General features: G+C 39.7%; 1 protein-coding gene across 24 annotated transcripts in view; it reads left to right on the forward strand.

Moving 5' to 3' along the window:
• DLG2 (discs large MAGUK scaffold protein 2) overlaps nt 1-23,090 on the forward strand; it is a 2,073,554-nt gene extending 2,050,464 nt beyond the window's left edge. For all 24 annotated transcript variants that reach the window (XM_043580064.1, XM_043580065.1, XM_043580066.1 and 21 more), the window contains 6 exons: nt 4,410-4,460; nt 5,444-5,545; nt 7,979-8,151; nt 10,528-10,637; nt 15,603-15,694; nt 18,359-23,090. In XM_043580064.1, the coding sequence (XP_043435999.1) occupies nt 4,410-4,460; nt 5,444-5,545; nt 7,979-8,151; nt 10,528-10,637; nt 15,603-15,694; nt 18,359-18,465 (635 nt within the window). In that variant the 3' untranslated portion in view covers nt 18,466-23,090. The remainder of the gene's footprint in view (nt 1-4,409; nt 4,461-5,443; nt 5,546-7,978; nt 8,152-10,527; nt 10,638-15,602; nt 15,695-18,358) is intronic.
• The last annotated feature ends 749 nt before the right edge of the window (nt 23,091-23,839 follow it).

The raw sequence follows: 23,839 nt of genomic DNA on the forward strand, positions 1-23,839 counted from the left end.
CTGCAAAATACCCCCTCAAAACTCTCTTAATTAAGGACTAATTCCAGATTTCTCTCTGTCAACAGAGTAGTACAGTGAAGGCTTGTATCTGTGGTGGTTTTTGTATCTTAGCTTTCAAACGTCCTTATATTAGGATGCAATAAAGACCATCCATGTAGGCATAATGAAGACTGCAAGTCTCTACAGCTGAGACCTGCCTTCCCCAAAGCTCATAAAGTTCTTTATGTCATCACTGGTAGAGGGTAACTGATGATTATCTTTCTATTCTATTGGTGTTCATCAGTTAAGTAGGATTTTCAAAATGATCTGAATGTAACTGAGTGCTGATATGAGGAGACCCAAAACTTTTCCACTGGAATCCATCAAAAAAAGCCCATATTCTTCTCCTTTCTCCACTCTGCTCAAGGATTGCCCTTATAAATCCTCTAGTTGTTTGGACTTTGTAAAGCAATTTTTCATTATATATTTTCTTACTTGATTTCTGCAATAAAACAGTGAGATATGTCTTATATTAACATTCCATTTTACAGATGAGGAAGCTAAAGCTTCAAGAGGCTGCATAATATAGTGGCATTATAAGACCTGCAAGAGATTTTACTTCTGAATTCCATACATTGTCACTCTGCCATATAGTTTGTAATCCAAGCCTCTTTATGTTTTATGCAGTACATTTCAACTATTCCATACCGGCTACTGAATTAATACAAGCAGAAACATTTATGTAGCATTAACTGTGCACTAAGCCTGGCTTTCTGTGTACATTAACTGATTTAATCTTCTGAACTCCTATGGAGACACTGAACCACCAATTCACTATGTGACCTTGAAGAAATCACCCATCATCTTTGAACCTCAGTTCTCTCTTATATAAATTGAGTAGCCTGAGTTACAACAGAGATGGCAGGCAGATTTTAACCAAGATCCCAATGCTGACCCATGGGTAACAGCCACCAGAAGAATTGTATTGAAAAGTAATGAGGCCAAGTTGAAGCCCAGCAGTAATGGGGATAAAGATCAATCTGTGATGCTTATCAAGGGCACGAAATGGGGGAGTGACAGCGTGTGCTCCATACTTGCCATCTATGAATCACATGAGCTCCAAACCCTTTCTTAGCACTGATGTTCCATACCTCTAAGAACCTAATTTATTTTTAATAATCATCAAATGCAGGTGCTACACACTAAATTTAGAACATTAAGTGTACTGCCCCTGGTCTTCCCTTCCCTCCTCTGTCTTTTCTAGTTTCTAAAAACTCCTAACAAACACCAACTTGCTTTTCTAGATCATGAGTACATCTGAAGGTCTTACTCTGAGTCCCTCTAGTTGTGACTTGCTTCCAGTTTAAACACAAAGGTCTCACGGAGACTAACAGAGGCCTCTGCTGACTCCCTGACAGTTGCAGCTCTCTGCACACAGCACTGTGCTGCTCTCCCACTTTCAGCCATGCACTTGCCAAAACAAGACCAACTAATAGTTTGTACCTTTTTGTTAGCTGTTATTTCTAAGTGCCAACACCTCCTGAGAAAAAAATAGAAAAACTACTAAGAATGACTATTGTACAGAGACGACACACAGCAGCATTAACAAAAAAAAAACGGTGTTTATAGGTGGAGCACCGTATGGCCTCCCAGTAACTCTGACCTGGGTTCAGCTCCTAAGTTTGCCACCCATTCTTTGTTCATTGGTAAGGTGTCCCTTTTATCCCCATCCCAACAGAAAATTCTACATCCCTTTGAGTAGTCAAAAAAGGTGTGGTTTTAAATCTTAACTCCACTACTTAATAACTGAGGAAACAAGCCCCATTAACATCTCCAAGCCTCAGCTTCTTCATCTGTAAAATGGGGTTCATTAGAACACCGACCTCAACAGAAATGGCTGTGAAAAATAGAAAACAATGGGTGTGAAAGCCCTTTATGGCCATACAGATGTGAATTGTCTTTCCTTTATTACTGTGACTCTTTTCCCCCCTTCTCTTAGTCTCCTTCACATTCCCTGTAGACCTTTTCTTTCCCACACATGAAAGTAAAAATTGGCTTGAGGTGCTGTAATCACAGCTATTATGTAATCCCATCCATGACAGCTTCCCTGCAGGCTTCCTAACATAGTACTTGATTGGTACAGGGTCTTTGGAAGTGGGATGGACCCTGACAAAAGGATGCTACCACCAGTCTTCCTGCTGTGAACAAGAACCAATGCATTTTGTAAGTTAGAAAGTAAACCAGAAAGCAGTGGATAAACAAAAGAACTACAGAACTCTCGAACAAAGTTAATCAAAGCTGTGTTGCTTTGTCCTAGTTTTCTGAATCACAAATTAAACATCCTGACACCAAATATCTTATTTAAGGTTTGCCTTTAGACTGTCCCATCAGAATGATCTGTAAGGACATTGGAAAAAGATTCCTATGGGAACATGACGTGTTATATTTATTTCGAGAAAACCACACTTCCCAAAATGAAAGCATCCAGACAGAAACATAAAGTAAAACCTATCTTTGGCCTCATTACTCATCCCATTTCCTACCACTAAAATCAGAATGCAAATTCATTGACATTTTTTTCTATGATGAACACTGGGACACCATTGGTAAATGAAACCCAGTCCTTGCCTTTATGTCGTTCCTTGTCTAGTAGTAGAGAGGCTAAGTATCTCCTGGTGTTTAAAATCTTTGTTGCCCAGTGATCAGGATTCTCCTCTCACATATTAATCATTCCATAAAGATTTCCCCGTAAAGTTACATTCTAACACTGCAGCACTAGTCTGCCATGTTGCTAGCCCCAAAGCTATACTTTGTCCCCAACCATTTTAACAGTTACCTTCTGAATTCCTATGACCTCTACCTGTCTCAGGCTTTAGACAACTGAAGTCAATCACTTTCATTATTTTTTGGCCTAGACTGTGTAAATTTCAGCTGTTTAGTTTATAAAAGGGAATCATATTGTACTGAATAAAAAATAATTGTGACTCTGACTCCTCACATGCTAAACCTGTGACCAGGTGTGGAAAAGTCCCTGATCATCCCTGGAGCAGCCATGAGTAGATGTCACTGAGAAGGAACATCAAAACTCATTCTCCATGTCATGAGGAAGTAGCTTAGTCTAGCAGTGCCATTCTCAGGGTAAACTTGCTTGAAGGTGAAAAGAGATATGACTCTGGCCTGGTGCCATTTCTCACACTTGAAAAAGTAAGATACTCTCAACCCCTTCCTCATCCCAGCTACCTAGTCTCCAGGGAAGATGTCTATGCTTCACAGCTTTATCCATATATTGCCTAATACCTCCTAAATTAGTTGTCATCAAAACTGTTTGTAAATATTAATTCCTTTTATGAAATTAACTCACTTTTCCTGATTCTGTAGTTATTGAAGGAGGAGCACATGATATTGACGATGGAATGTATATCTAGGGGGTCGAGAAGAGAAAGCAATGAGATGCATGGCCCTTTGGTCTCAGGAAAAAATACCTCCTAAAACACTCCTCTACAGAACAGCATACAGGAAGTCCTTTCCAATAGCTCTAAACTATTTCTGTATCAAAAGGCTATCAGTACTGGGCCTAATGAGGAGAAAAGAGTAGACCCTTCTGGGTTCACAGCTGAATCAGGCTAATCTCATGCCCAGTTCATCAACTGGGTGAAACACATGTTTGAAAAAGTAATAGCCTAAAACCAATTAACTTTCCATAGTTATTTGTTGACTTGAGGCTCACTGTGAATCAGAAGGCCTGTAGTAAATGTCATTGGAGGGGCTGACACTTTTATTACGTTGTCTTCCTTAGTTCTCTTTCCAAAGTTTTAAGGCTAGATTTAGCAGTGATTCTAATCAGTGATTTAGAGGCCTCCTCAATTTTTTATCTCCTTGAACTGATCCAGCATTTTCTTAATGAATTACCATTACAGTAAAATCTTCCATGTCCCATGGTATATGCTGATGAAGTTTTTGCAACATAAATGAACCAAGCAGACACTTGCTTTTGAACAATGTGCTTTTTTGGGAAATTAAATACAAGATGAAATATCAGGTCCAGGAATTCTGATAATGTGGAAACAAACTATTGGATGGACCTCTCCTAGAACTGAATGGTTTCATTATAAGTATAAGTAATAGGGACTCCACTTCTCAGCATCAGAAAGAAGGCAGTCTCATAGGTCACTGCCCTGCTGAACTGTAGGTAGTTAGCCTCCAGTCATTGCTTAGAGTTATGACCATCAATAACCTGATACTATAATAGTGCTAAAGAGTTTTATGAGGATGATGAAGGGATTTGGGGGGATGGCTCAAGGAGAGAGAGCAAGGAAAATGACCCCTGAACTGTGTCTATTTCCTGTGTTTCAGAGCAGGGCTTGTAGCTGTGGTGTTTGGTATATGACTGGTTGTTAGTTCACTGTAATTTTCCTTTCTTCTCTTCTCAGGAGGGCAAGAAGACTTCATTCTTTCTTATGAGCCTGTCACAAGGCAGGAAAGTAAGTTTCCCAGCATGCTCTGGTTCCTGATTTCCAGGCCACATCAGGTGACATCATTATAGCAGCCAAAGAGTGAAGGACTAAGGATGATAAACTCAGCCTAATGCTCCACTGTCCCCAGACTAGTCTCTGCTCTCTCATTGGCTCTATCATCAAATAAACAACTTCCCTGCTAAGCATGGGCAGTGACAGCTCCCACGAGGATGGAGCTACCTTCCAGATGAGTGGTCCTAAGTGGAAGGAGCCCATCGAATCACTAAAAAGCCCCACCTAAAGGACAAATGGATAAAATCTCCTGGGAGACTGATGTCCACTTAGAATTGAGAAAGGCTTTCTAGCAGACCTGTCCTAAGATACAAGCCATCTTCTGGGCTGCTCCAGAAGCCTGTATTTCTTTTTCTGGGAGGCTAATGGCTATTGACAAGCATATTGCTGAGAAGATTCAAGCATCGAGGAGGAGTTGTACCAAATGGACTTTAGAGTTCTTTCTAACGTCATGATACAAAGGAATTAGGAAAACCCCAGAAGAGAATAGAGAGCATTTGGAGCTGAGGAAAAGACATTATAAAAACATAAGGTGTCATTATACTAACAATTGCTTCTTAAAGTCATTATCTAAACAATGGCCAAACAGCTGCTTTGGAATCTTTTTTCACCCATTCAACTGACTAAATTCAGTAGTTGTTTTGACATTGTAAGGCAAAACCTGAGAGTAAGCAAAACTCTCCCAGATGTTTCTTTTCATTGACAGACACTGCAGTTGCTTTTCCCTATTGGTAAATTCCAGAAAGTAGGCACAGCCAATATACTGAATGTTGAACATCAATTTCTCATGCAGGGCTGTATGGGCAATTCATCCAATGAAGTAACGCCCTCACCAGTTCTGTTTGGCATTTTTGCCTTAGCACTCACCCATGCAGAACAGTTTTGCAGTCATGTCCAAGTCTTCCCCCTCATTTGCCTCTTCCCTTTCCTCTTTGCAGTAAACTATACCCGGCCAGTGATTATCCTGGGTCCCATGAAGGATCGGATCAATGATGACTTGATATCTGAATTCCCTGATAAATTTGGCTCCTGTGTGCCTCGTAAGTATCATTTCTCATCTTTCTAGAAGAAAAGCTCGACTCCTTTTGAGACGATAAGGTATAATTCTGTTCCTCTGATGGTCTCTCCACTGATGCAATACTGTCAGTTACCTATTATCTGAGCATCTTTTTTTAATCTGAGCACCTTACTTAATTTTCTCTGCTTAACACTTTTCATCAACGGTGCCATATATTGTTCTCTATTTAGTGAGCATAATATGTTCTCCAAACTGACTGTGGTCCCCTAGGAGGCAAGATAAATACTTTCTTTATAACTCCCATAGCATTTAAAATAGCATAAGATTATTGATAGTCATCAGTATGTTCTTATAAATTCATTGAAATGCCATGGAAGCATCTTTTCCCATAGAATAAGAGAGATCAGAAACAAAGTCATATATTAAAATCATCTCAGGATGACTTAGGGCCATGTGTCAATCCCAAAACATGTGTGATAACAGTCTAAGGTATTGAGAGGATGAAGACAAGAAGGTGTATAAAACCTTAATCTATGCTGCAGGCCATTGTGGACTTTAATCTGCTTTCTCGTCCTTATGGACAATCATCAGGTCTTCTGGTCCCTCTGTTTATAGCCCTCTAAGGATCCATCTGCTCTACTTCCTCCCATGCACCACACCTTCCCATTCACCCACTACTGCCACTGTGTCACATAGATATGTGTAGAGGCCTTCTCTGTGTGTGTGTGTGTGTGTGTGTGTGTAAACAGAACCTCCCCCCACCAAGTAATTTCAATTTATTAGGTAATTGAGCTCTTAAATCTGATTCCAACAAATATTTTTTTCTCATTCCACATTTTTAAGCTTTTTGTATGCTTTGAAGTGTCTCTAACACCTCAGCACTGCAGATGTCACCCAGAATACCTAACAATAGCAGGAGTTGCATGTGTGTGAGTTCACAGAGGGGAGCTAGGGTGATTGCTGTATGTCATGAAACTATTCCAGCAAGGACTCTGGGAAAGGATCCTGCCACAGAGAATATCTTGAGACGGTGTCCAGACATAAACGATCCAGACAAACCCTACTCCATTCATAGCAGCCTCCAGTGTGTTTCCCCACTTTGGAAAGAAAAAAACCCAGATGGTCCTTAAACACCATTCCTACTTTTCCCTCTACCTTGTGCTCTTTCTCTTGTTTTAATAGCACTATTTTACGATAACTAATGTGTGTTCATTGTACAAAACTTGGAAAATGCCAAAAAGAAAGTTAAACAAGAAAATAAAAAATATACAGAATTTCACATAGGATCCAGAGATAACAACATTGTTAATATTTTCATAGATTTTTACCTAGTCCTTTCTATGCACACATTTCCTCCTCTGATTGGGTACATTTTGGATGTATACAATTTTTTTTGGCTTAAAAGTATTTTTAAAGTATTTGAAATTTCATATAAATATTTTAAATTATTATATAATAATTAATCATTCCTCATTTATGAGTATTTGGGGATGTCTCTACTTTTCTCTAGTTGTAATTATGTTATAATTATTATTTGTATTTTATAAATTAATATAATGAATATCTATATGGATAAATCTATATCTGAATCTTTGATAATTTTTAAGATAGATTCCTAGGAAGAGAGTACCTGAATCAAAGATTGGAAATATTTTAACAACTTTTATTTATACTGATAAATTGTTTTCTCTTCTCTTCCTACCAAGAAGTTTAACCACCTCTAACCATGGTTAGAGTTGATGACTTTTAGTCTTACCTTAAGACTTTTAGTCTTACCTTTTACATCTTTTTAAATCCCTAAATGTGTTTTTACTGTATATCCATTTTTTTCTCCCTACTGGTTATATGACACACTTTCTTGTTTTTGTTGTTGTTGTTGTTGTTTTGTGTGTCCTATAATCTTTAATTGTGTATTGGACATTGTGACACTACATTACTGACAGTCCAGATTTGGTTATCTTTCTTTATAGAATATTGTTTTTGTTCTGGCTGATAATAATTTACTGGAAAATCAGCTTCTTCAGTTATGACTTGGTTACACACTTTGTGAAGATAGGTTTAGAATAAATCTAGAGTATCCTTCTAAATTTTGACCTTTCCAGGTACTCAACCAAATGCCCAGTTCTGAGTGAACTCCGGTGTCTCCTAGCACTATATAAGCCCTAGACCTCCCTCTTGGAAATGGAGGTGGAATGAATATAGAGTTCCCCTCGTGGGTTTCTCCTCTCTCAAGATCACAGCCTTGTGTTGCCTGTTGTCTGATGCCTGGCAATGGCTGTTCCATATACTTTGTCTAATTTTGTAGTTGCTTACAGTGAGAGGCTAACTGGCACCTGTTACTATGTCATATTACATATTTTTGTATATCTGTGTTGGGGGTATGGTAAAGAAAATAACTGTAAAGGACATTTATGAATATAAATTACCTTAATTTTATTATTTTTGTTTTATATAGATACTACGAGGCCAAAGCGGGACTATGAGGTGGATGGCAGAGACTATCACTTTGTCATTTCCAGAGAACAAATGGAGAAAGATATCCAAGAGCACAAGTTTATAGAAGCTGGCCAGTACAATGACAATTTATATGGAACTAGTGTGCAGTCTGTGAGATTTGTAGCAGAAAGGGTATGTTCACCAATCATCTTATACCTCCCCTAAAGAAGGTTCCCAGGTGGCAAACTGCATTGTCTGGTCATTACTCTTTCCTGATTGCAGGTGTAAATTTTGATTAAATATTCCTTTTAAGACCTCTAAGCAGAGAATCACTTTAGAACAAGGTCATTAATCTTTGTTCTAATCTCAGTAAAGTATGCTGACTGACTTGTGGGGAGGAAGGTGTTATAAACCTAAAGGCAATTAACAGCTTGAAGTTTATGGAAATTCACTTTGTCCTTGACTCACTCATCTTTGGCCCCAGTAAACAGCTTTGAATTTATTAAGGAAGCTTTGTTACTCTTGGTTGTTTAGATCAGGAACCTCAATTCTTTTTGTTAGCAGGAGTTACATTTTATCTCCCTGAAAACTTGACACTCTCTTGGTGGAGGAGTAGGTAGATGAAGAGGGCTAGGGACTAGCCTACTGTTGGCAGAAATTTCAACTTAGTGGGGTTTGAATACTGTAATTCCCTTCTTGCTGGTAATATCGAAGGCTTAGAAAAGAAGAGAATGTTCAAGAGAGAACAGGATAGGAAGGCACTTGAATGTGGCTTTAAGATCTGCCTATAGATAGAGAGGGGTGTCTGGGTGGCTCAGTCAACTAAGCATCTAACTCAACGTCAGCTCAGGTCATTATCTCATGGTTTGTGAGTTTGCGCCCCACTTTGGGTTCTGTGCTAGGTGTGGAGCCTGCTTAAGATTCTCTGCCCCTATGCCCCTCCCCCATCTCTCCTCCTTCTCTCCTACTTATGCAAAAGCTCTCTTTCTCTATCAAAAAAAAAAAAAAAAAAAAAGATCTGCCTATAGAGTGTTCCTAATCTGTCAACACAGAGGATTTATTTTATGAGAGAAAAGAAAAGAGTTAAGAACCAATATATTTGTTATACAATTCATACTTGTTGGGTTGATTTTATTTGATTTGACACAACTTTTTGATGTACTGATAAAAAATTAAAGAAGAAATTTTAATGTCTATCTGAGAATACAGGAAGAAAGCTGTGTCTCTTCCTCTCTCTCAAAAATTAGGTTATATGAGCTTCATCATACTGTTTCTAACCATTTTCCTGATTATTACATCTGTTCTCCCCTTTGAAATGTAGTTATAACCTTTGTTAACTTGAAAAGTTTTGGCCAGTGAATAATCAAACAGCATTTAGACATCTTGTATAGCTGCTGTATTTCACAAATAGCAAACTTGCAATTACTTAAGTGATATAGGGTTGAACCATCTTAGTATGTTTCTCCTAGAAGAGCTCAAGTGTTCATTGGGGTCTCTTTGTTTTCACGTGGGTAATACACGTGAAACTCTTACACAGTTTTTAATCCCCCGTTATTGATTTAGGACTGTTCCTATCTGCACAATATGTTTTTTCCCTTCTTTTGTAAAGTTCTTCTGGCCTCAGCATAATGAGGCCATTTCTCCCCGGGAGTTAGAATATCATATTTGGCAAATATATCTACTTTTCCAGAAATACTTTATAAAGCAAGCAACTCCTTGCTCTGAGAACTCATTGCAGTGGAAGCCAAGTTAAATGAGGTGTGCTATATGTAATAGGGTTTTCATTTAACAAACAAGAAATTTGTATGCACAGTGCATACACTCTCTCTCAGCACTTAAGATAAAATAGTAAAGGTAACTCTTTAGGTGTCTGTCCTTGGCTATACTAGATTGAGCATATCCAGGGCAGGACACATAAAATCGCTCAACAAATGTTTATGGAATTGTTCCAAATTCACGTGATTACCATTCTTTTAGATTCAACATTGGTCAGGGTAAAGCAATGAGGTATCTATTGATTCCAACCAACAATTCTGTCAGTGCTTCAAGACTTGGGTTTGATTTCTTCTAGCACTAATATTTTGGCAAGTTACATATTATTTCTAAGCCTTAGTCTTATCTTCTGTAAAAATGTGGCTGATAATACCTATCTCATAGATTTGGGAATTTCTTGTTGATAGTTGTCTTCAGAGACGGATTATGACAGCTCCATGAGCGTGGACCCAGTCACATTACATAATGCCACATATCTTCTTTGTGTGAAACATCAGATATTTATTTCAGAAAATTAAGCTAACTGAGATAACACATGTAAAATCTCTATCCCAGTGGCAGGTGCTTAGTAAAGGAATCATAAATACGAGTTATCAAAAGTATTCGATGATGACCCTGTATGTCAACTTTCATTTATGCTTTGCAATGACCTTTTATCAACCTGTAGGAATTCAGTATCCCTTACCTTTCTCTAAGACACACTTACTTTTTGTTTGTTTGTTTGTTTGTTTGTTTTGGTTGGATTATGATCATTCTTTCTGGATTAACTCCATATTTTTCTTCTCTTTCTACCAGGGCAAACACTGTATACTTGATGTGTCAGGAAATGCTATCAAGCGGTTACAAGTTGCCCAGCTCTATCCCATTGCCATCTTCATTAAGCCCAAATCTCTGGAACCTCTCATGTAAGTGGAGTGCACAGGAGGCTGTCACCCAGCTGCCTGTTCCACATAACACAGCAAATTGTTAACAGCTCTTTGTCACAAATGCTTATAAGTCAGAAGTTCCATTGTTGATTTTTTAAAGCATTTCCTTTTTAAAAAATACATTAAAATATTTTTGGACCTCTAGAGACATAACGTCAGTAATTCCCTAACATGTCTTTCCTAATGCTTCTTGATTTTTATTTTCATTTCACAAGTTGTTGTGTGTGTGCGTGTGTGTGTGTGTGTGATTTTTTTTTTTCTTTGGCTTGTTTTGTTTTGTTGTTTTAAAGGTATGTTGGTTCGGTTTGGTTTTCAAATGCGAGGAAGTGATCATCTTTGCTTGTCTCTTTCTTCTGAAAGCAGTTCCATTAGTAAATCTTTTTAAATGTGTGGGTTTTTCTAGAGGGAACAGACAGTATTTTAGACTCTTTCTATTGGCATTTCATTTTTTTCTAGCAGATAATTCTTTTATTTCTTAAAACCTCATGTCTGTAAACCACTATCCTTAAAAGGGAGTTTTCTTAGCAACATGGCAGTAACACTTCTGTAACTCACACCAATAGCTCCATACCAGTGCATGTTTATGAATCAGGCAAATCTGTATGACTCAGATTTTTTTGTTGTTCTTTTTATTTTTCAGAGGACTGACAAAATATCTTCCTTCAAAAAAATCAGTAAACAAATTGGGCAAATACAACCTTACTATAAAGTAACGTATTTTCAGTGGCAATTTGATACAAAGTGTTGGCTTTGCTTTCTAGACAACTCTCAAACAAATGCGAGGCTGTGGCAGCCAAAAAAAGTAGCAGAGCAAAGAGGCTATGAGCAGGGACTTGAAAATGGGTCAGGCTAGGTGTGTTTTTTTTTTCCCTTGGCCTCTGATCAGTTATTTGACCTCAGCAAGCTGCTTGACCTCTGTCAGATTTAGTTCCTCTCCTCTAAACTAGGCATAATGTGTACCTATTACCTAAACTAGGTAATAATGTGTACCTCACAGCTACTACAAAGGTTAAACATGATTATGAATGCAAAGTTCTCCATTTGGTCTTTAGCATATGGTAAGCATTCAATAAATAGTAGCCATTGTAACTGTTAAAAATTTTAAGTTATTTTATTGTAAAAGGAATAAAACCATTTTATCATTACAAAACTCATAAACTACCTTTTCCAAGAGGCCACAAGAGATAATGCCAGTGTGTCTGTTGCAACAATTTTGCTCAAATGTGCCTCCAGTTGGGCCTCGAGATCTTAGAGCATTTGACCGGGTTCAGAAGTGAACCAGAGACTGGAAAACAGGGTGTGTGGAAAGACCAAAGAAAAGGAAATTACATAATCCCAGAGGTGAAACAATTACTTGCAAAAGGTATCAGCCAGCTGTTCCATGTCTTCTCGAAGAGTGAAGAAGCAAAGCAAGCTGCAGTAGCTAGAATTGCAACCTAAGAGAATTAAGTAAAATACACAGTCAGCCTCTGGGGAAATCGCCAGAGACGTATTTATTCCCATAAATAAAAGATGGACAAAAGTTCTTCCCAGGATGAAGAAATAAAATCAAGAGGTCATTGAGGTGCCTTCTGCCCCAAGAATTTAAGTGTTAAATTATAACATAAAGAGCTTTGCCCATAGCTGGTACATGGAAAAACATGTGTTGATGATAAGATACTAGTTCTTGATAGTATTATCCTTGATAACCTGCATCACATTTCTCTTCATATGGGATACCAGGTTGGGTAGTGAACAAAGTAAATTAAGCAACCATGAATTTCATGATGTAAAAATGATTTATAATCTGCAAAGAGCTTCATAAATATTATTAGCAATGCCAACATTATGAAGAATAGAAAAATGGCCCTCACCCTCGGGGAATAACATCTTAAAGTCCTGTTTCAGAAATAGTAAAATAGTTTTTCACATCATAAATACACAGTGAGATAAATGGCTTCCCTGGGAAGTGAAGCCTGAGGGAGAAACAGCCTTGGCACATTTGCTTTAGTGTGATATTGGGAGACATTCCCATCTGGTGCTCGGTGGGAGAAGGTCTACTTCCTTCCATAACTATGAGATGACTTATTTAGTTTTGCCTGGGGCACTGTCACAGACACTTATCACCAAGGAAAATTAAACATACTGAAGGCTGGCTTCCACAATGAGATAGTGAATCCGACATAATTTGCTGCAGCCATATTCATGAATCTCAAGTGCAGTAATGGTGACATTCAAACCAATGTGATCTTATTATTAAAGGCTGGATGTTTACTTTCCCGTTCACTCTTTTCCATGGGTTTTACTTTAGGAGCAAAGCTAGCATGGATTGCCCATTCCCCGGGGAGGAGTGAATGCTAGGTCAACTGGAACAAAAGCATGGCGGCTGTCACATTTAGGCATTGACACATCATCACACACATTATTTCTCAAGTACATCATCCACATCAAACCACAGAGCTTATTAGTACATACATAGCTGATTCTTCAGAGGAGCATAAAATCAAGGGCGTGTATAAAAGAGATGTTCTTTTTATAGCGTGCCGCTGTGCCACTTCTGTTCCTCACCCCCATGCCATGGCAGTGTGAAGCTTCCTGTGTCTCTTTACCTTGCCACCCCCAATCTGTTTTTGCCTTCTTGCTCCCACAGTGACCCATGTTTACTGCTGTCTTCAACTGTATCATAATTATGTTTATTTGTCCAGTTCTCCATTCATCCATTCACTTACTCGTTCAACAAATAAGTCTTGAGCCAGACCCCATGACACATGCTAACGAACAAGCCCTGGTCTCTGCCCTCAAAGAACTCGCAAATTAGGCAAGGAGACAAAGTATATAATAAATGATATATTAGAGGATAAAAATCTAAATTCAGTCATGGCTACAGTAAGTGCAAAGGGAATTTTAAGAACATAGGCTAGCATGAGGCAGGCAAGTCAAAGGAGGTCCAGAGCCACATGACTTCTTGACATCTGGAACAAAACCCTATCTTTCTAGGAAAAGTATCCCTGGGATTAGCCCAGCATCTTCTGTACCCAAGGGTGACATGCACTCTCAGCTTCTGGGGCTCGTGCTGTTTGGGAGAAGAATTGTAGATACCATCCCTCGGGATGAGATGACTTTATTTCAACATCAAGAGTTCAGGAAATTGCTACTTTTTTATACTGCAGCCATCAGATCATGTCTAAAATCATGTTAATGTCTGACTTTAGTTCTTTAATTTTTTTTCCAAATAAGCCTCTTAGGAAAGTCTTGGTATAATGGAAAGTCTATTTGACTAAAATTGTTTTAAAAGAACCCCAAAACTTTGAGTTCAGACAGCAGATCTCCTCTTTTACCTTTACAAGTCCCTTTATTACTTCAGGCCACAGCTACTTGCTCTAAATCCACCTGTCCCATACCCTAATCTCTGGCTTCTTCAGTGGCATGCAAAGGCAGCAATACTTTCAATATTCTATGTGCCCCTGTGATGCATCCCAGTGGGCCAACCAAGGTATCTTCACTCTTGGCTAGACTTTTATCAGCCCAGCGCAGCCACACTGGTATTCATATGATGATCAGAGGAAAGAAGGGTCAGTCTTTGGTTAATAAAATGTCTTTGATTAAGAAAAAATGGGAAGACAATATCATTTTTATTTAGTGAAGTACAGCTTGTTGGGTAGGCAAAGAATTTTAACACCTAGATGACATGGAAAGATAAAGCTGCTGCTAAGTAGGAATCAGGAGATTGGATTATTTTTCCATTTTCTTCCCACTGAATTTATCCTTGAGCCTAGGTTGGACTTAAATAATCTCACAATGATTAAGGATCACTTATATACACCATCGTTGAGAGACTGACATAAAAAAAGGGACAGAGAGAGAATCCCAGGCATAATGCCTTTATAGCCCATTCTCCTATCAGAAGAGCAACAAGACCAAGTCAACACTGGAGATTCTTACCAAGATCCTCTACCCTGGCTCCCTATGTAGGTTGCTTGATTATAATCTATTTGAAAATATTTTCTCCCAGCACATTTGATTGTTACATTCTCTCTCTGTCCATTTATTCACACCTCCTTCAGCAGATACTTGTAAAGCCAACTGATTACAAAAACAGAGAAGTTCAGGGCTCTTGTTTCTATAAAGGGGACTCACCCTTTGCAGAAGTTGAGCAGGGAGAGTGGCAGAATGCTTCTTTGGCCTGAAAGTACACATGCCTAAGGGGCCTGTAATATTTTCTCAGGAAGCACTTTGTTTCTCCACTCCACACATTTCCTGTTACACACTGATGATGAGCCACAACCCTTGGGGAGGACAGAGAGTGGAGAAATCAAAGGTTTCTGTGAAAGCAGGACCTGCCAACAATCAAGTCTAGTTCTGTCAGATGTGATGAGGTACAAAATGCTGTGATGTCCCTTCCCTTCTCTCCATCTCTTCTCCCACTTCTGACCACCCCTGGAAGATTTCATTCGAATCTATGTCCCATATTTAAGACAGATCAAGTCAGTCAAAGAGTCCAAAGAGTAACCAGGAAGGTTAGGATTTGGAAATCCCATCCAATGAGAGAACAGATGAATGAAGTAGGACAGTTTATTCTGAAGGAGTGGTAGCCTCAAAGGACACGTGAGCACTTGATTTTAAGACCCGGTGGCTGTCATGGAGGGAAGAGGTTTCATCCCACTCTGTGTGACTGCAGAGGACAGAACAGGAACAGGAACAGAACAGGAACCAGGGACAGGAAATCATAAACAGACAGATTCTGCATCAATCTCGGTTCCAGGATGGAACCAAGAGAGTGAGCTCTCTGGGAGGGGGTCCTCATTGCTGAAATTGTTTCCACAAAGAAGAATCCCAAATGAGGACTAGGAAGCTGCTAAGATTACTGTGCCTCCTGCAGGATTCATTTTTGACACATATTTTAGTTTGTCAGGATTTGTCAGGTACTTCCCCGTATGTTCTAATACCAAAACCTCATTTTCCCAGGGAGATGAATAAACGTCTAACAGAGGAACAAGCGAAGAAAACCTATGATCGTGCAATTAAGCTAGAACAAGAATTTGGAGAATATTTTACAGGTAAGTTCATTTACCCTTGTACTCTGAGAGAAACAATCAACGGTCTGATGTTTGGCATTTAGAGAGGAGTCCAGGCTTGGTATACCTGGCCCTAAAACCTTCCCACAGAGAAGCCCTAATTTCCCTCTGCTTTACCTATCTGATCCAGAACTATGGGTTCTCTCTTCTCTGGGTTCAACTGCAGCCAGTTTCCAGGTTCCCACTGGCCCTACCCAAAACCATGAGTCACATATGGCACTGAGCTATCTCCTGCTATTAAGAAGATTTTAGGGATTTGGTACCTCATTAGACTATCTCCCTGATATCAACAGAAAACTTTTAAAAAAAGAAACTTTTAGGGCTCAGATAGGCAGCATCCAAAGTGGTGACTCATGAGAAGCAGTCTCAGGGCTCCATTCTCTGCTTCAGTGACCTGCAGGTCTGTGTTCCCGTTAGCAGCACTTGAACATGATCATGAAACACTTCCCAGTGTTTCCATTAATTCTACGTCAAGTCCCAATGCAAGACTTTTTTACTTTACTTTTTTATTAAATGTTTATTTACTTTGAGAGAGAGACGTGTACACGAGCAGGGGAGGGGCAGAGAGAGAGGGCGAGAGAGACAATCCCAAGCAGGCTCCCTGCTCAGTGCAGATCCAGACCCAGGGCTCATCCCCACAACCATTAAGATCATGACCTGAGCTGAAATTAAGAATTGGATGTTTAAGTGACTTAGCCACCCACATGCCCCTTTTTCCTTTTTCTTTTTAAACATTTCCTTAGAAACATTAAGTTTGGGGAATAGAGGAAGATTTTCTTGCCCCAGGTATCCTGGGTTCTCTATCCTTACTTTCATGAAACACTGACTGAATCCAAAGAGTAATCAAACTGTGTGGAGTTTGCCTTACAACAACAAATGGCTTAGAAACAAGAAATTCCTTGGGTGGTTCACCATCTCACCATCTGGAGATTGAACTCTGAGTTGGGCTCTACCCTGAGCGTGGAGCCTGCTTAAGATTCTCTCTCCCTTTCTCCCTCACTCACTCTCTCTCCCTCCCTCTCTCTCTCAAAAAAAAAATTAAAGCAGGAAATTTCCTCCTGAATTTCCTTGTGAGAAGTTACATGATTTATTTTTCATCTTAATCAGAATATGACAATGCCAGTGGCTTAGCAGTTTGCAAATATGTTGAATCAGGTAATCTTAAGTAAAATTTCTATCAGTAACAAAAGTATTAATTATGTGTCACCCTAAAAGAACATCTAGGTATAAATATCAGATCAAAATTATTCACATTTTGAGCAGTGGTTCATATCAGAAATAAAATACAATAAAATTATGGAAAGAGCCTAAATGTCCATCAACTGATGAATGGGTAAAGAAATTGTGGTTTATATACACAATGGAGTACTACGTGGCAATGAGAAAGAATGAAATATGGCCCTTTGTAGCAACGTGGATGGAAATGGAGAGTGTTATGCTAAGTGAAATAAGCCATACAGAGAAAGACAGATACCATATGTTTTCACTCTTATGTGGATTCTGAGAAACTTAACAGGAACCCATGGGGGAGGGGAAGGAAAAAAAAAAAAAGAGGTTAGAGTGGGAGAGAGTCAAAGCATAAGAGACTGTTAAAAACTGAGAACAAACTGAGGGTTGATGGGGGGTGGGAGGGAGGAGAGGGTGGGTGATGGGTATTGAGGAGGGCACCTTTTGGGATGAACACTGGGTGTTGTATGGAAACCAATATGACAATAAATTTCATATATTGAAAAAAATTCAAAAAAAAAAGATTAACCAAGAAAAAAATAAAATAGAATAAAAATAAAGTATTAAAAAAAAGAAATAAAATATAATAGTCAATATATTCTCAGGGTTGTTTTTGAAGATCTAAACTATTTTTCAGTATCAATTCATTTTTAATCCCTAATGTCCTATAGATAGTGCTGACATGTTTTGGAGATCTATCTGTAAGATAACTTTAGTTCAAAGGAGATTATGAAAGGTACTTCAATCTACTGTCGGGTGACTTAATGTTTTAGGTAATATGCAGGTTATCAGGGTGTTTATATTTCCTCTTATTTATGTTTCTTATAAGTAGTTGTCATAAGGCATTCTCAATACGAACAGCCCTGTGATGGTGAAATATCAGTTTACCGGATTACTTGGAGAATGAATGGGGGTTCCTATTAAAGGGTTTGGGGTTCAAGGGTTTAACTAAAGTTGCCTCCAAACCTTATTATTTCCTCTGTGTCTAAAATGTCTAAATTTCTGCACCTGCCAGAGTAATTACAGCATACAGAACATGAGACCAACTTTCTTTGATGAGCAGGGAGATATCAGTCTGAAAATTGATCAATGCCTAGCCCAGTGTAGGCGCCCATAAAATTTAAATATATAAATGATTCATTTTCCAGAATTACAGACAGACACGTAGAAAAGTAGAAAGACTGTGGTACCCTTGTTACCTGATATAAGACACACACTGAAAGCATTTTCTTTTCTTTTAATCACTGATGTGATCTTGCTTAAGTAAATTTTCCATTTTTTTCTTACTAAGGAAAGGTAATATGAAGCTTCCAGATGCGTTTGTCTGTCACTGGTTCGAGCTTCTGCAGTGTGATTGATGGCTGTTCTTCACCAACCGGGGAATGATTCCTGACTCTGCTGTGTTTGCTTTTGTTCTAGCTATTGTCCAAGGAGACACCTTAGAAGATATATATAATCAATGCAAGCTTGTTATTGAAGAGCAATCTGGGCCTTTCATCTGGATTCCCTCAAAGGAGAAGTTATAAATTAGCTACTGCACCTCCAACAATGACAGAAGAGCATTTAGAAGAACAAAATATATATAATATACTACTTGGAGGCTTTTATGTTTTTGTTGCATTTATGTTTTTGCAGTCAATGTGAATTCTTATGAATGTACAACACAAACTGTGTGAAGCCATGAAGGAAACGGAGGGCCCAAAGGGTGGGACAGAAAAGACACTGCAGTATGCAGGAAGGCTTTGGTTTGCTCAAAGTGCCAGGTGTAGGGATGAACCTCTGACGGGCTTTCTGGCCAAGAGATGGGCAGCCTCCTCACCCCGGCAGATGTCCAGAGCTGATTTAGCTGCTGAGCTCTCTGTGTTTTTTGCTTTAAAGAAAAGTTGCCAGCACTTGAACTTCACCAACCTTCCCATTACCCACATCTGTAATTGGTACACTTCGAATTTTATAACTATGCACACCCTTTGATTTCTTAACAAGCGAAAGAAAGAAAGAAGGAAAAAGGAAAGGAGTCCCTTTGGAGACGGCATAATATCAGGGAAGGATAAGTGTGTAGTTTCTCTGACTGGCATCTACAAAGACGAGCATTTCATAAAATTCACAAGTGTATGGAGGACTGACCTCACTGAGAGGAGGGGATTCCACCTGAGGTTAGCTTTATGATTGTTTATTGTCTATTTTGCCATTTATAAGCTGAAAGAAGGCACTAAAGATGAGAATAATTTATACAATAAAAATATATCAAATGTATAGAAACGAATTTCTATAGGTTAAAAAAAGTTTTGTGAAATATTTTGTAAAGACTAATTGAAAGACTAAATGTATGCACTATCAGCAGATGATCAAATTCAAGAATTGAAAGTTGCACTCTCCCTTTTGTTGCCAATGATCCATTAAGAGCATCTGAGTTCCTTCCAAAGTCTGAGAAAGACTTCTCCCTCACTTACCTCCCATGATCTCCCTTCCATATTAGTGACACACTCTCATGGAGCACATCCCTTAATGAGTTGCGCTCATGGGTATTTTTGGAAGACATTTGATTAGTGTATTCTTAAGCTGATGGCTTTCAGACACAAACTCATGCAAATGATCTAAAGGGAAGTTTTTGCTTTCATCTTGTTAAACAACCTGGGCCTGCCATGCAAATAGCTGAATAACTTGGTTCCTAGTTACTTACATGCAATTCTTAAAGGATCATTTAGTATTTTAGCCAACCATGAGTAATTAGGACTTTTCTTTTGTCTGTTTCACAAGTAACTGAGGGTTTTGTAATATCCAGAGATGGTATAGAGCCATGGAGAGATCTGTCCCAAGAAGCACTATTTCTTTGAGGAAGAGGGAAGTATCTGGTTGGGGGTGAGGGGTGCAGACTTTTGTTTCTGTGTACGGGGCAAAGAGATAGAACACAAGGAAAGACAATTAACAACTTTGAGCTCAACCAGTTGAACTGCCTTTCTTGGGGTCTGCACCTGGACCAAGTTTATTTTTTAGCAATTATAATAATGATGACTTAAAAAAAAAAAACTCCCGAAGCCTATATCCCACTTTAGAGCTGATGATGACATCAGCATTGCTTGTGCCCAAGGTGTTTAGAGAGAGACTTTTCAGTGATCTCAATAACCACTCAACTCTGGGTTCTTTGCATGCCCAGACTAAGCCCCATCGCCTTATTTCTGGGGTACATCCAGACCTGGCAGGGATTCTGCCACACTGTGCAGCAAACCAGCATGCAGGCTGGGATAGGAGAGCAAGAGACAGAGCCATCAGCAGTGATGGGGCTTCTTCACAGTAAGAACATCAGAGTTCAGGATGAGGGTCTCTTTCCAAAAACCAGTGTTGTTCATCTTACACTACCACTGTCTGCCTCCCTGCAGTCACCAAACCAAACACAAAAATGCAAACTTATGCATCTACCTATAGTCTCGAGGCTGCCTTTGCCAATGGAAGGGCTAGCAATGCATTTTCCCTATGATGAAAGTTAAATTTTTGGAGACTTCCTTAGAGCATTCAAAATGTTTAAGATATGTCCGTGGCTGCGATCCACCAGTTTCAGGTCAAGGCCTACTTTCATCAATATTGCTGCCAGAAGTTTTCTGCCACCAGAATGCCATTCCTGATCCCAGCTCTATTTTTAGGCCACCATAATAACTTCTTTGGTTTCTCAACTGAGCATGCAACCATTTATTTAAAGGACTGTCCTTAATGAGTAGATGTTTCCGCGGGTCGTGTGATGTGCTTTCCATTTAATATTAAGTATTGCTGTGGCTGAGTACAATCAAATTGATCCACCAACCCTTGGTTTTGTAGTAATATAATTATTTATTTTCCTAGTGTAGATGCTTCCAGATTAGAATTGGCATTTGCACTGATTTTTTTATGTAGATTTATATAAATATATATATACATATATATTTGCTTGAAGAATCACCAAGCAAATTGGTGAGAGGGTCTTTTCCTATAGAATTTACACCTCCATTTGTTTTGTTGTCTTGCGCTTCCCAATGTTGAGGTCTCTATGGCTCCAACGACTGGTGTATTTTGCAGCAAATCTGATGACTTGTATGGACACGGCAGGAAAGTTACCCAGATTACATCTGGTGCAAATGCACTTGGAGCCTGGGGCCAGACTGGTGCTAACACTGCAAACTTTGTCCGGAGCTCTCTCCAATCTGAAGGCTTGCTGGGGGCGCAATGTCACCTTCACATGCTGGGCCCTTTCAGAAAAGTGCCAGATCGTGTCACTGGTGCTATTTTTCATGCTCTGGTACAATGTGTAGCACCACGGGGGTCTCAGCTTTACCAAAATCAAAATCGCATTTGTCAGCTAATTGCAGGGGCGTTTGTTTTTTGCTCTCCTCCCACAGGATCTGTTGGCCATTTCTTTGCCGGCCTTCCTCCCACCTCCCCACCCCCAGCCCCGAGTTCTCGGTGTGGCTCCTTCTGCCCAGTGAGCCCATCTTTTTGAAGCCGCACTCAGGTGCCTGTGAGCTGTCTGAGATCCTACTGCCAGCCCTTCAGGACCCTGAGCCAGGGAAACTCTCTCCGCTCCTCTGGCTCTCGCCTCTGGTTTTTCCTCATTCTTCTCCTCTGCCCACCCTCTTCCATGCATGTCTCATTCCACCTCTTCTTGTGTACACCTCTCCCTTTCTCCTACTGGCCTGTCTTCCCTGAGTATTGCCTTTCTTCTGCGTTCTCTCGTTTACTCCCTCCGTTCACTCCCCTATCTCTCCGTCTCCTTCAGTCTCTCCCCTTCCCATTCCCCTTTCCCTTCCTGTCCTTTCTCCTCTCCTCACACCTCTGATCATCTCTCCCATACCTCACTCCGTAATATTTCTGTCCTATAAGGGCTCATGGCTGATTCGGACAGCAAGTCCATACACTGGACTGATGACACAATTCCTTTGGGTCACCGTTTCACCCGCGCAGCCCAGAAAGCAAAGCTGAGCATGAGGTCCCAGACTGGAGCCAGCTCCAGCACGCCTCACTGAGCCAGCCTGCACCGCTGCCCTGGCAGCGACGATGCATGAGCTCTGGGCCCTGCCGGCACCTGGGTGCCTCTCTGCCTGAAGGCTGGTCCAAAGTGAGCCCACTCCCAGCATCATCCCGTGGCTCTGAGGACACTTCCTCTCTATAAAGGCAGACTCTGGCCCCAAAGTCATTCTGACAGCAAACCTCTTTCTTCTCATTGAAGCCATGCAATCACCTTGGTTTGGAGAGAGACATTTTTCCCCCACTCATAAGCTTTTTTTTCCCCCCATTTTCATGTGAAGCCCCCTCTGCTTTTCAGCTGGTGATTGCTCTGGTGAGATTGAATGGACTTGCTGGTGAACTAACATCTCTTTTTTTCCTGTCTTGGTCCTGCCTAAATTCCTACAAAAGTATTTAAGTCAAGGACTCAGGCTAGCTCCTAAGTTTATCATACATAGTAATTTGTCACTCCTAGGGGGCAAAGGGGACATTTCTCTTAAAGCATGTGGAGTGACATGCTGACAACCGATTTGCCAGAGATCTCCCTCCAGAATTCTGTGGATATGCATTTTACTTATGTGTATGTATGGTCTATGTGGTATGTACATCATTTACACACATACCACATCGGGTATGAATGAATGTGGATGGAAACCCACACACACACTCCAGTCTGTAAATATCCTTCCTCACTGAAAACTGTGCTTTGGAAATCATTTCTTGTACAGCTGTGCAGTTTCTTGTAGCAGCTGAGGACGAGCTGAGACAGGTGGATGATTTAGACAAAGATCACCTAGGAGACAGAACACAGAATCTCCCTAGCAACTCATGAGGACAGACAACCAAATGGCAAAGTTGACTCCCAATGGGATGGCAAACTTTTCTTCTCTCCTTTTTGAATTTGTGTTTCCTAAGTGTGTCTTAACTTCTGAGTGCACCAGGCTGTACCCGTTAGATCCTTTCAAAATGACAGTTTTGTGCTTCTCTCTGACAGGATGTTTCTCCATCGAGCTGTAGTGCAGGATGGGAGGGAGGGGGGAAATACTCCTTGCCTGAGCTGGAGTTTACAGAGACACTGCACAGCTTACACTCCTGTTAAGTGTAAATATTCGACACTTCCATTCCATTTGTGTAAAAAATAAAGCACACACAATTATAAAATCGAGATGTATATTTCATACTCAGTGTGTCTGTGCATATTTATTGCGTATTTCTAGTTGTCAGCGGTGGCCCCATTGTAAAAATGCTTGATAGAGTGTTTATAAACATGTCATGGTTTTATTATAAGATATAAATATTAAAACATTTTATACTTTATAGCAAATTATTTTCTCCCAAGGCATAATTTGTCTTGTTTCATAGAGAATAGAATCAATCATTTCTGTTGTCATCAAATTTATCTGATTTCAGAGCTAAAGTATAGTTATAGGAGGTTTGCTCTGAAAAACATTGGAACTGCTGAGAGGAGCTGAAAGTGGTACTTTTGCACATTTTTAAATATGTGGTTACTATCGTGCCTGCTTTCATCAGGATTTTACCAAGAGTGAACAATGAATTAAAAAGATAGGCTTTTGGGAGATACCTGTGTGGCTCAGTTAAGCTCAGGTCATGATCTTGCGGGTCCGTGAGTTCGAACCCCATGTCGGGCTCTGTGCTGACAGCTCAGAGCCTGGAGTCTGCTTCAGATTCTGTGTCTCCCTCTCTCTCTCTGCTTCTCCCCCACTTGCACTCTGTCTCTCTCTCAAAAATAAATAAATATTTTTTTAATTTCTTTTTAAAAAAAGGTTTTTTTTAAGACCCTCACATATGTGTGGAAAGAATTTATTCCCCAGTTTCCAAACTGTGAGATTCCAGAAGATGCTAATAATAGAGAAAAATATACTTTTTTTCTTATCTAATACTTATGATGCAAAGAAAGGCACAGATTGG

Source organism: Prionailurus bengalensis, chromosome D1, assembly GCF_016509475.1.
Source record: "Prionailurus bengalensis isolate Pbe53 chromosome D1, Fcat_Pben_1.1_paternal_pri, whole genome shotgun sequence".
Classification (NCBI taxonomy): Eukaryota; Metazoa; Chordata; class Mammalia; order Carnivora; family Felidae; genus Prionailurus; species Prionailurus bengalensis.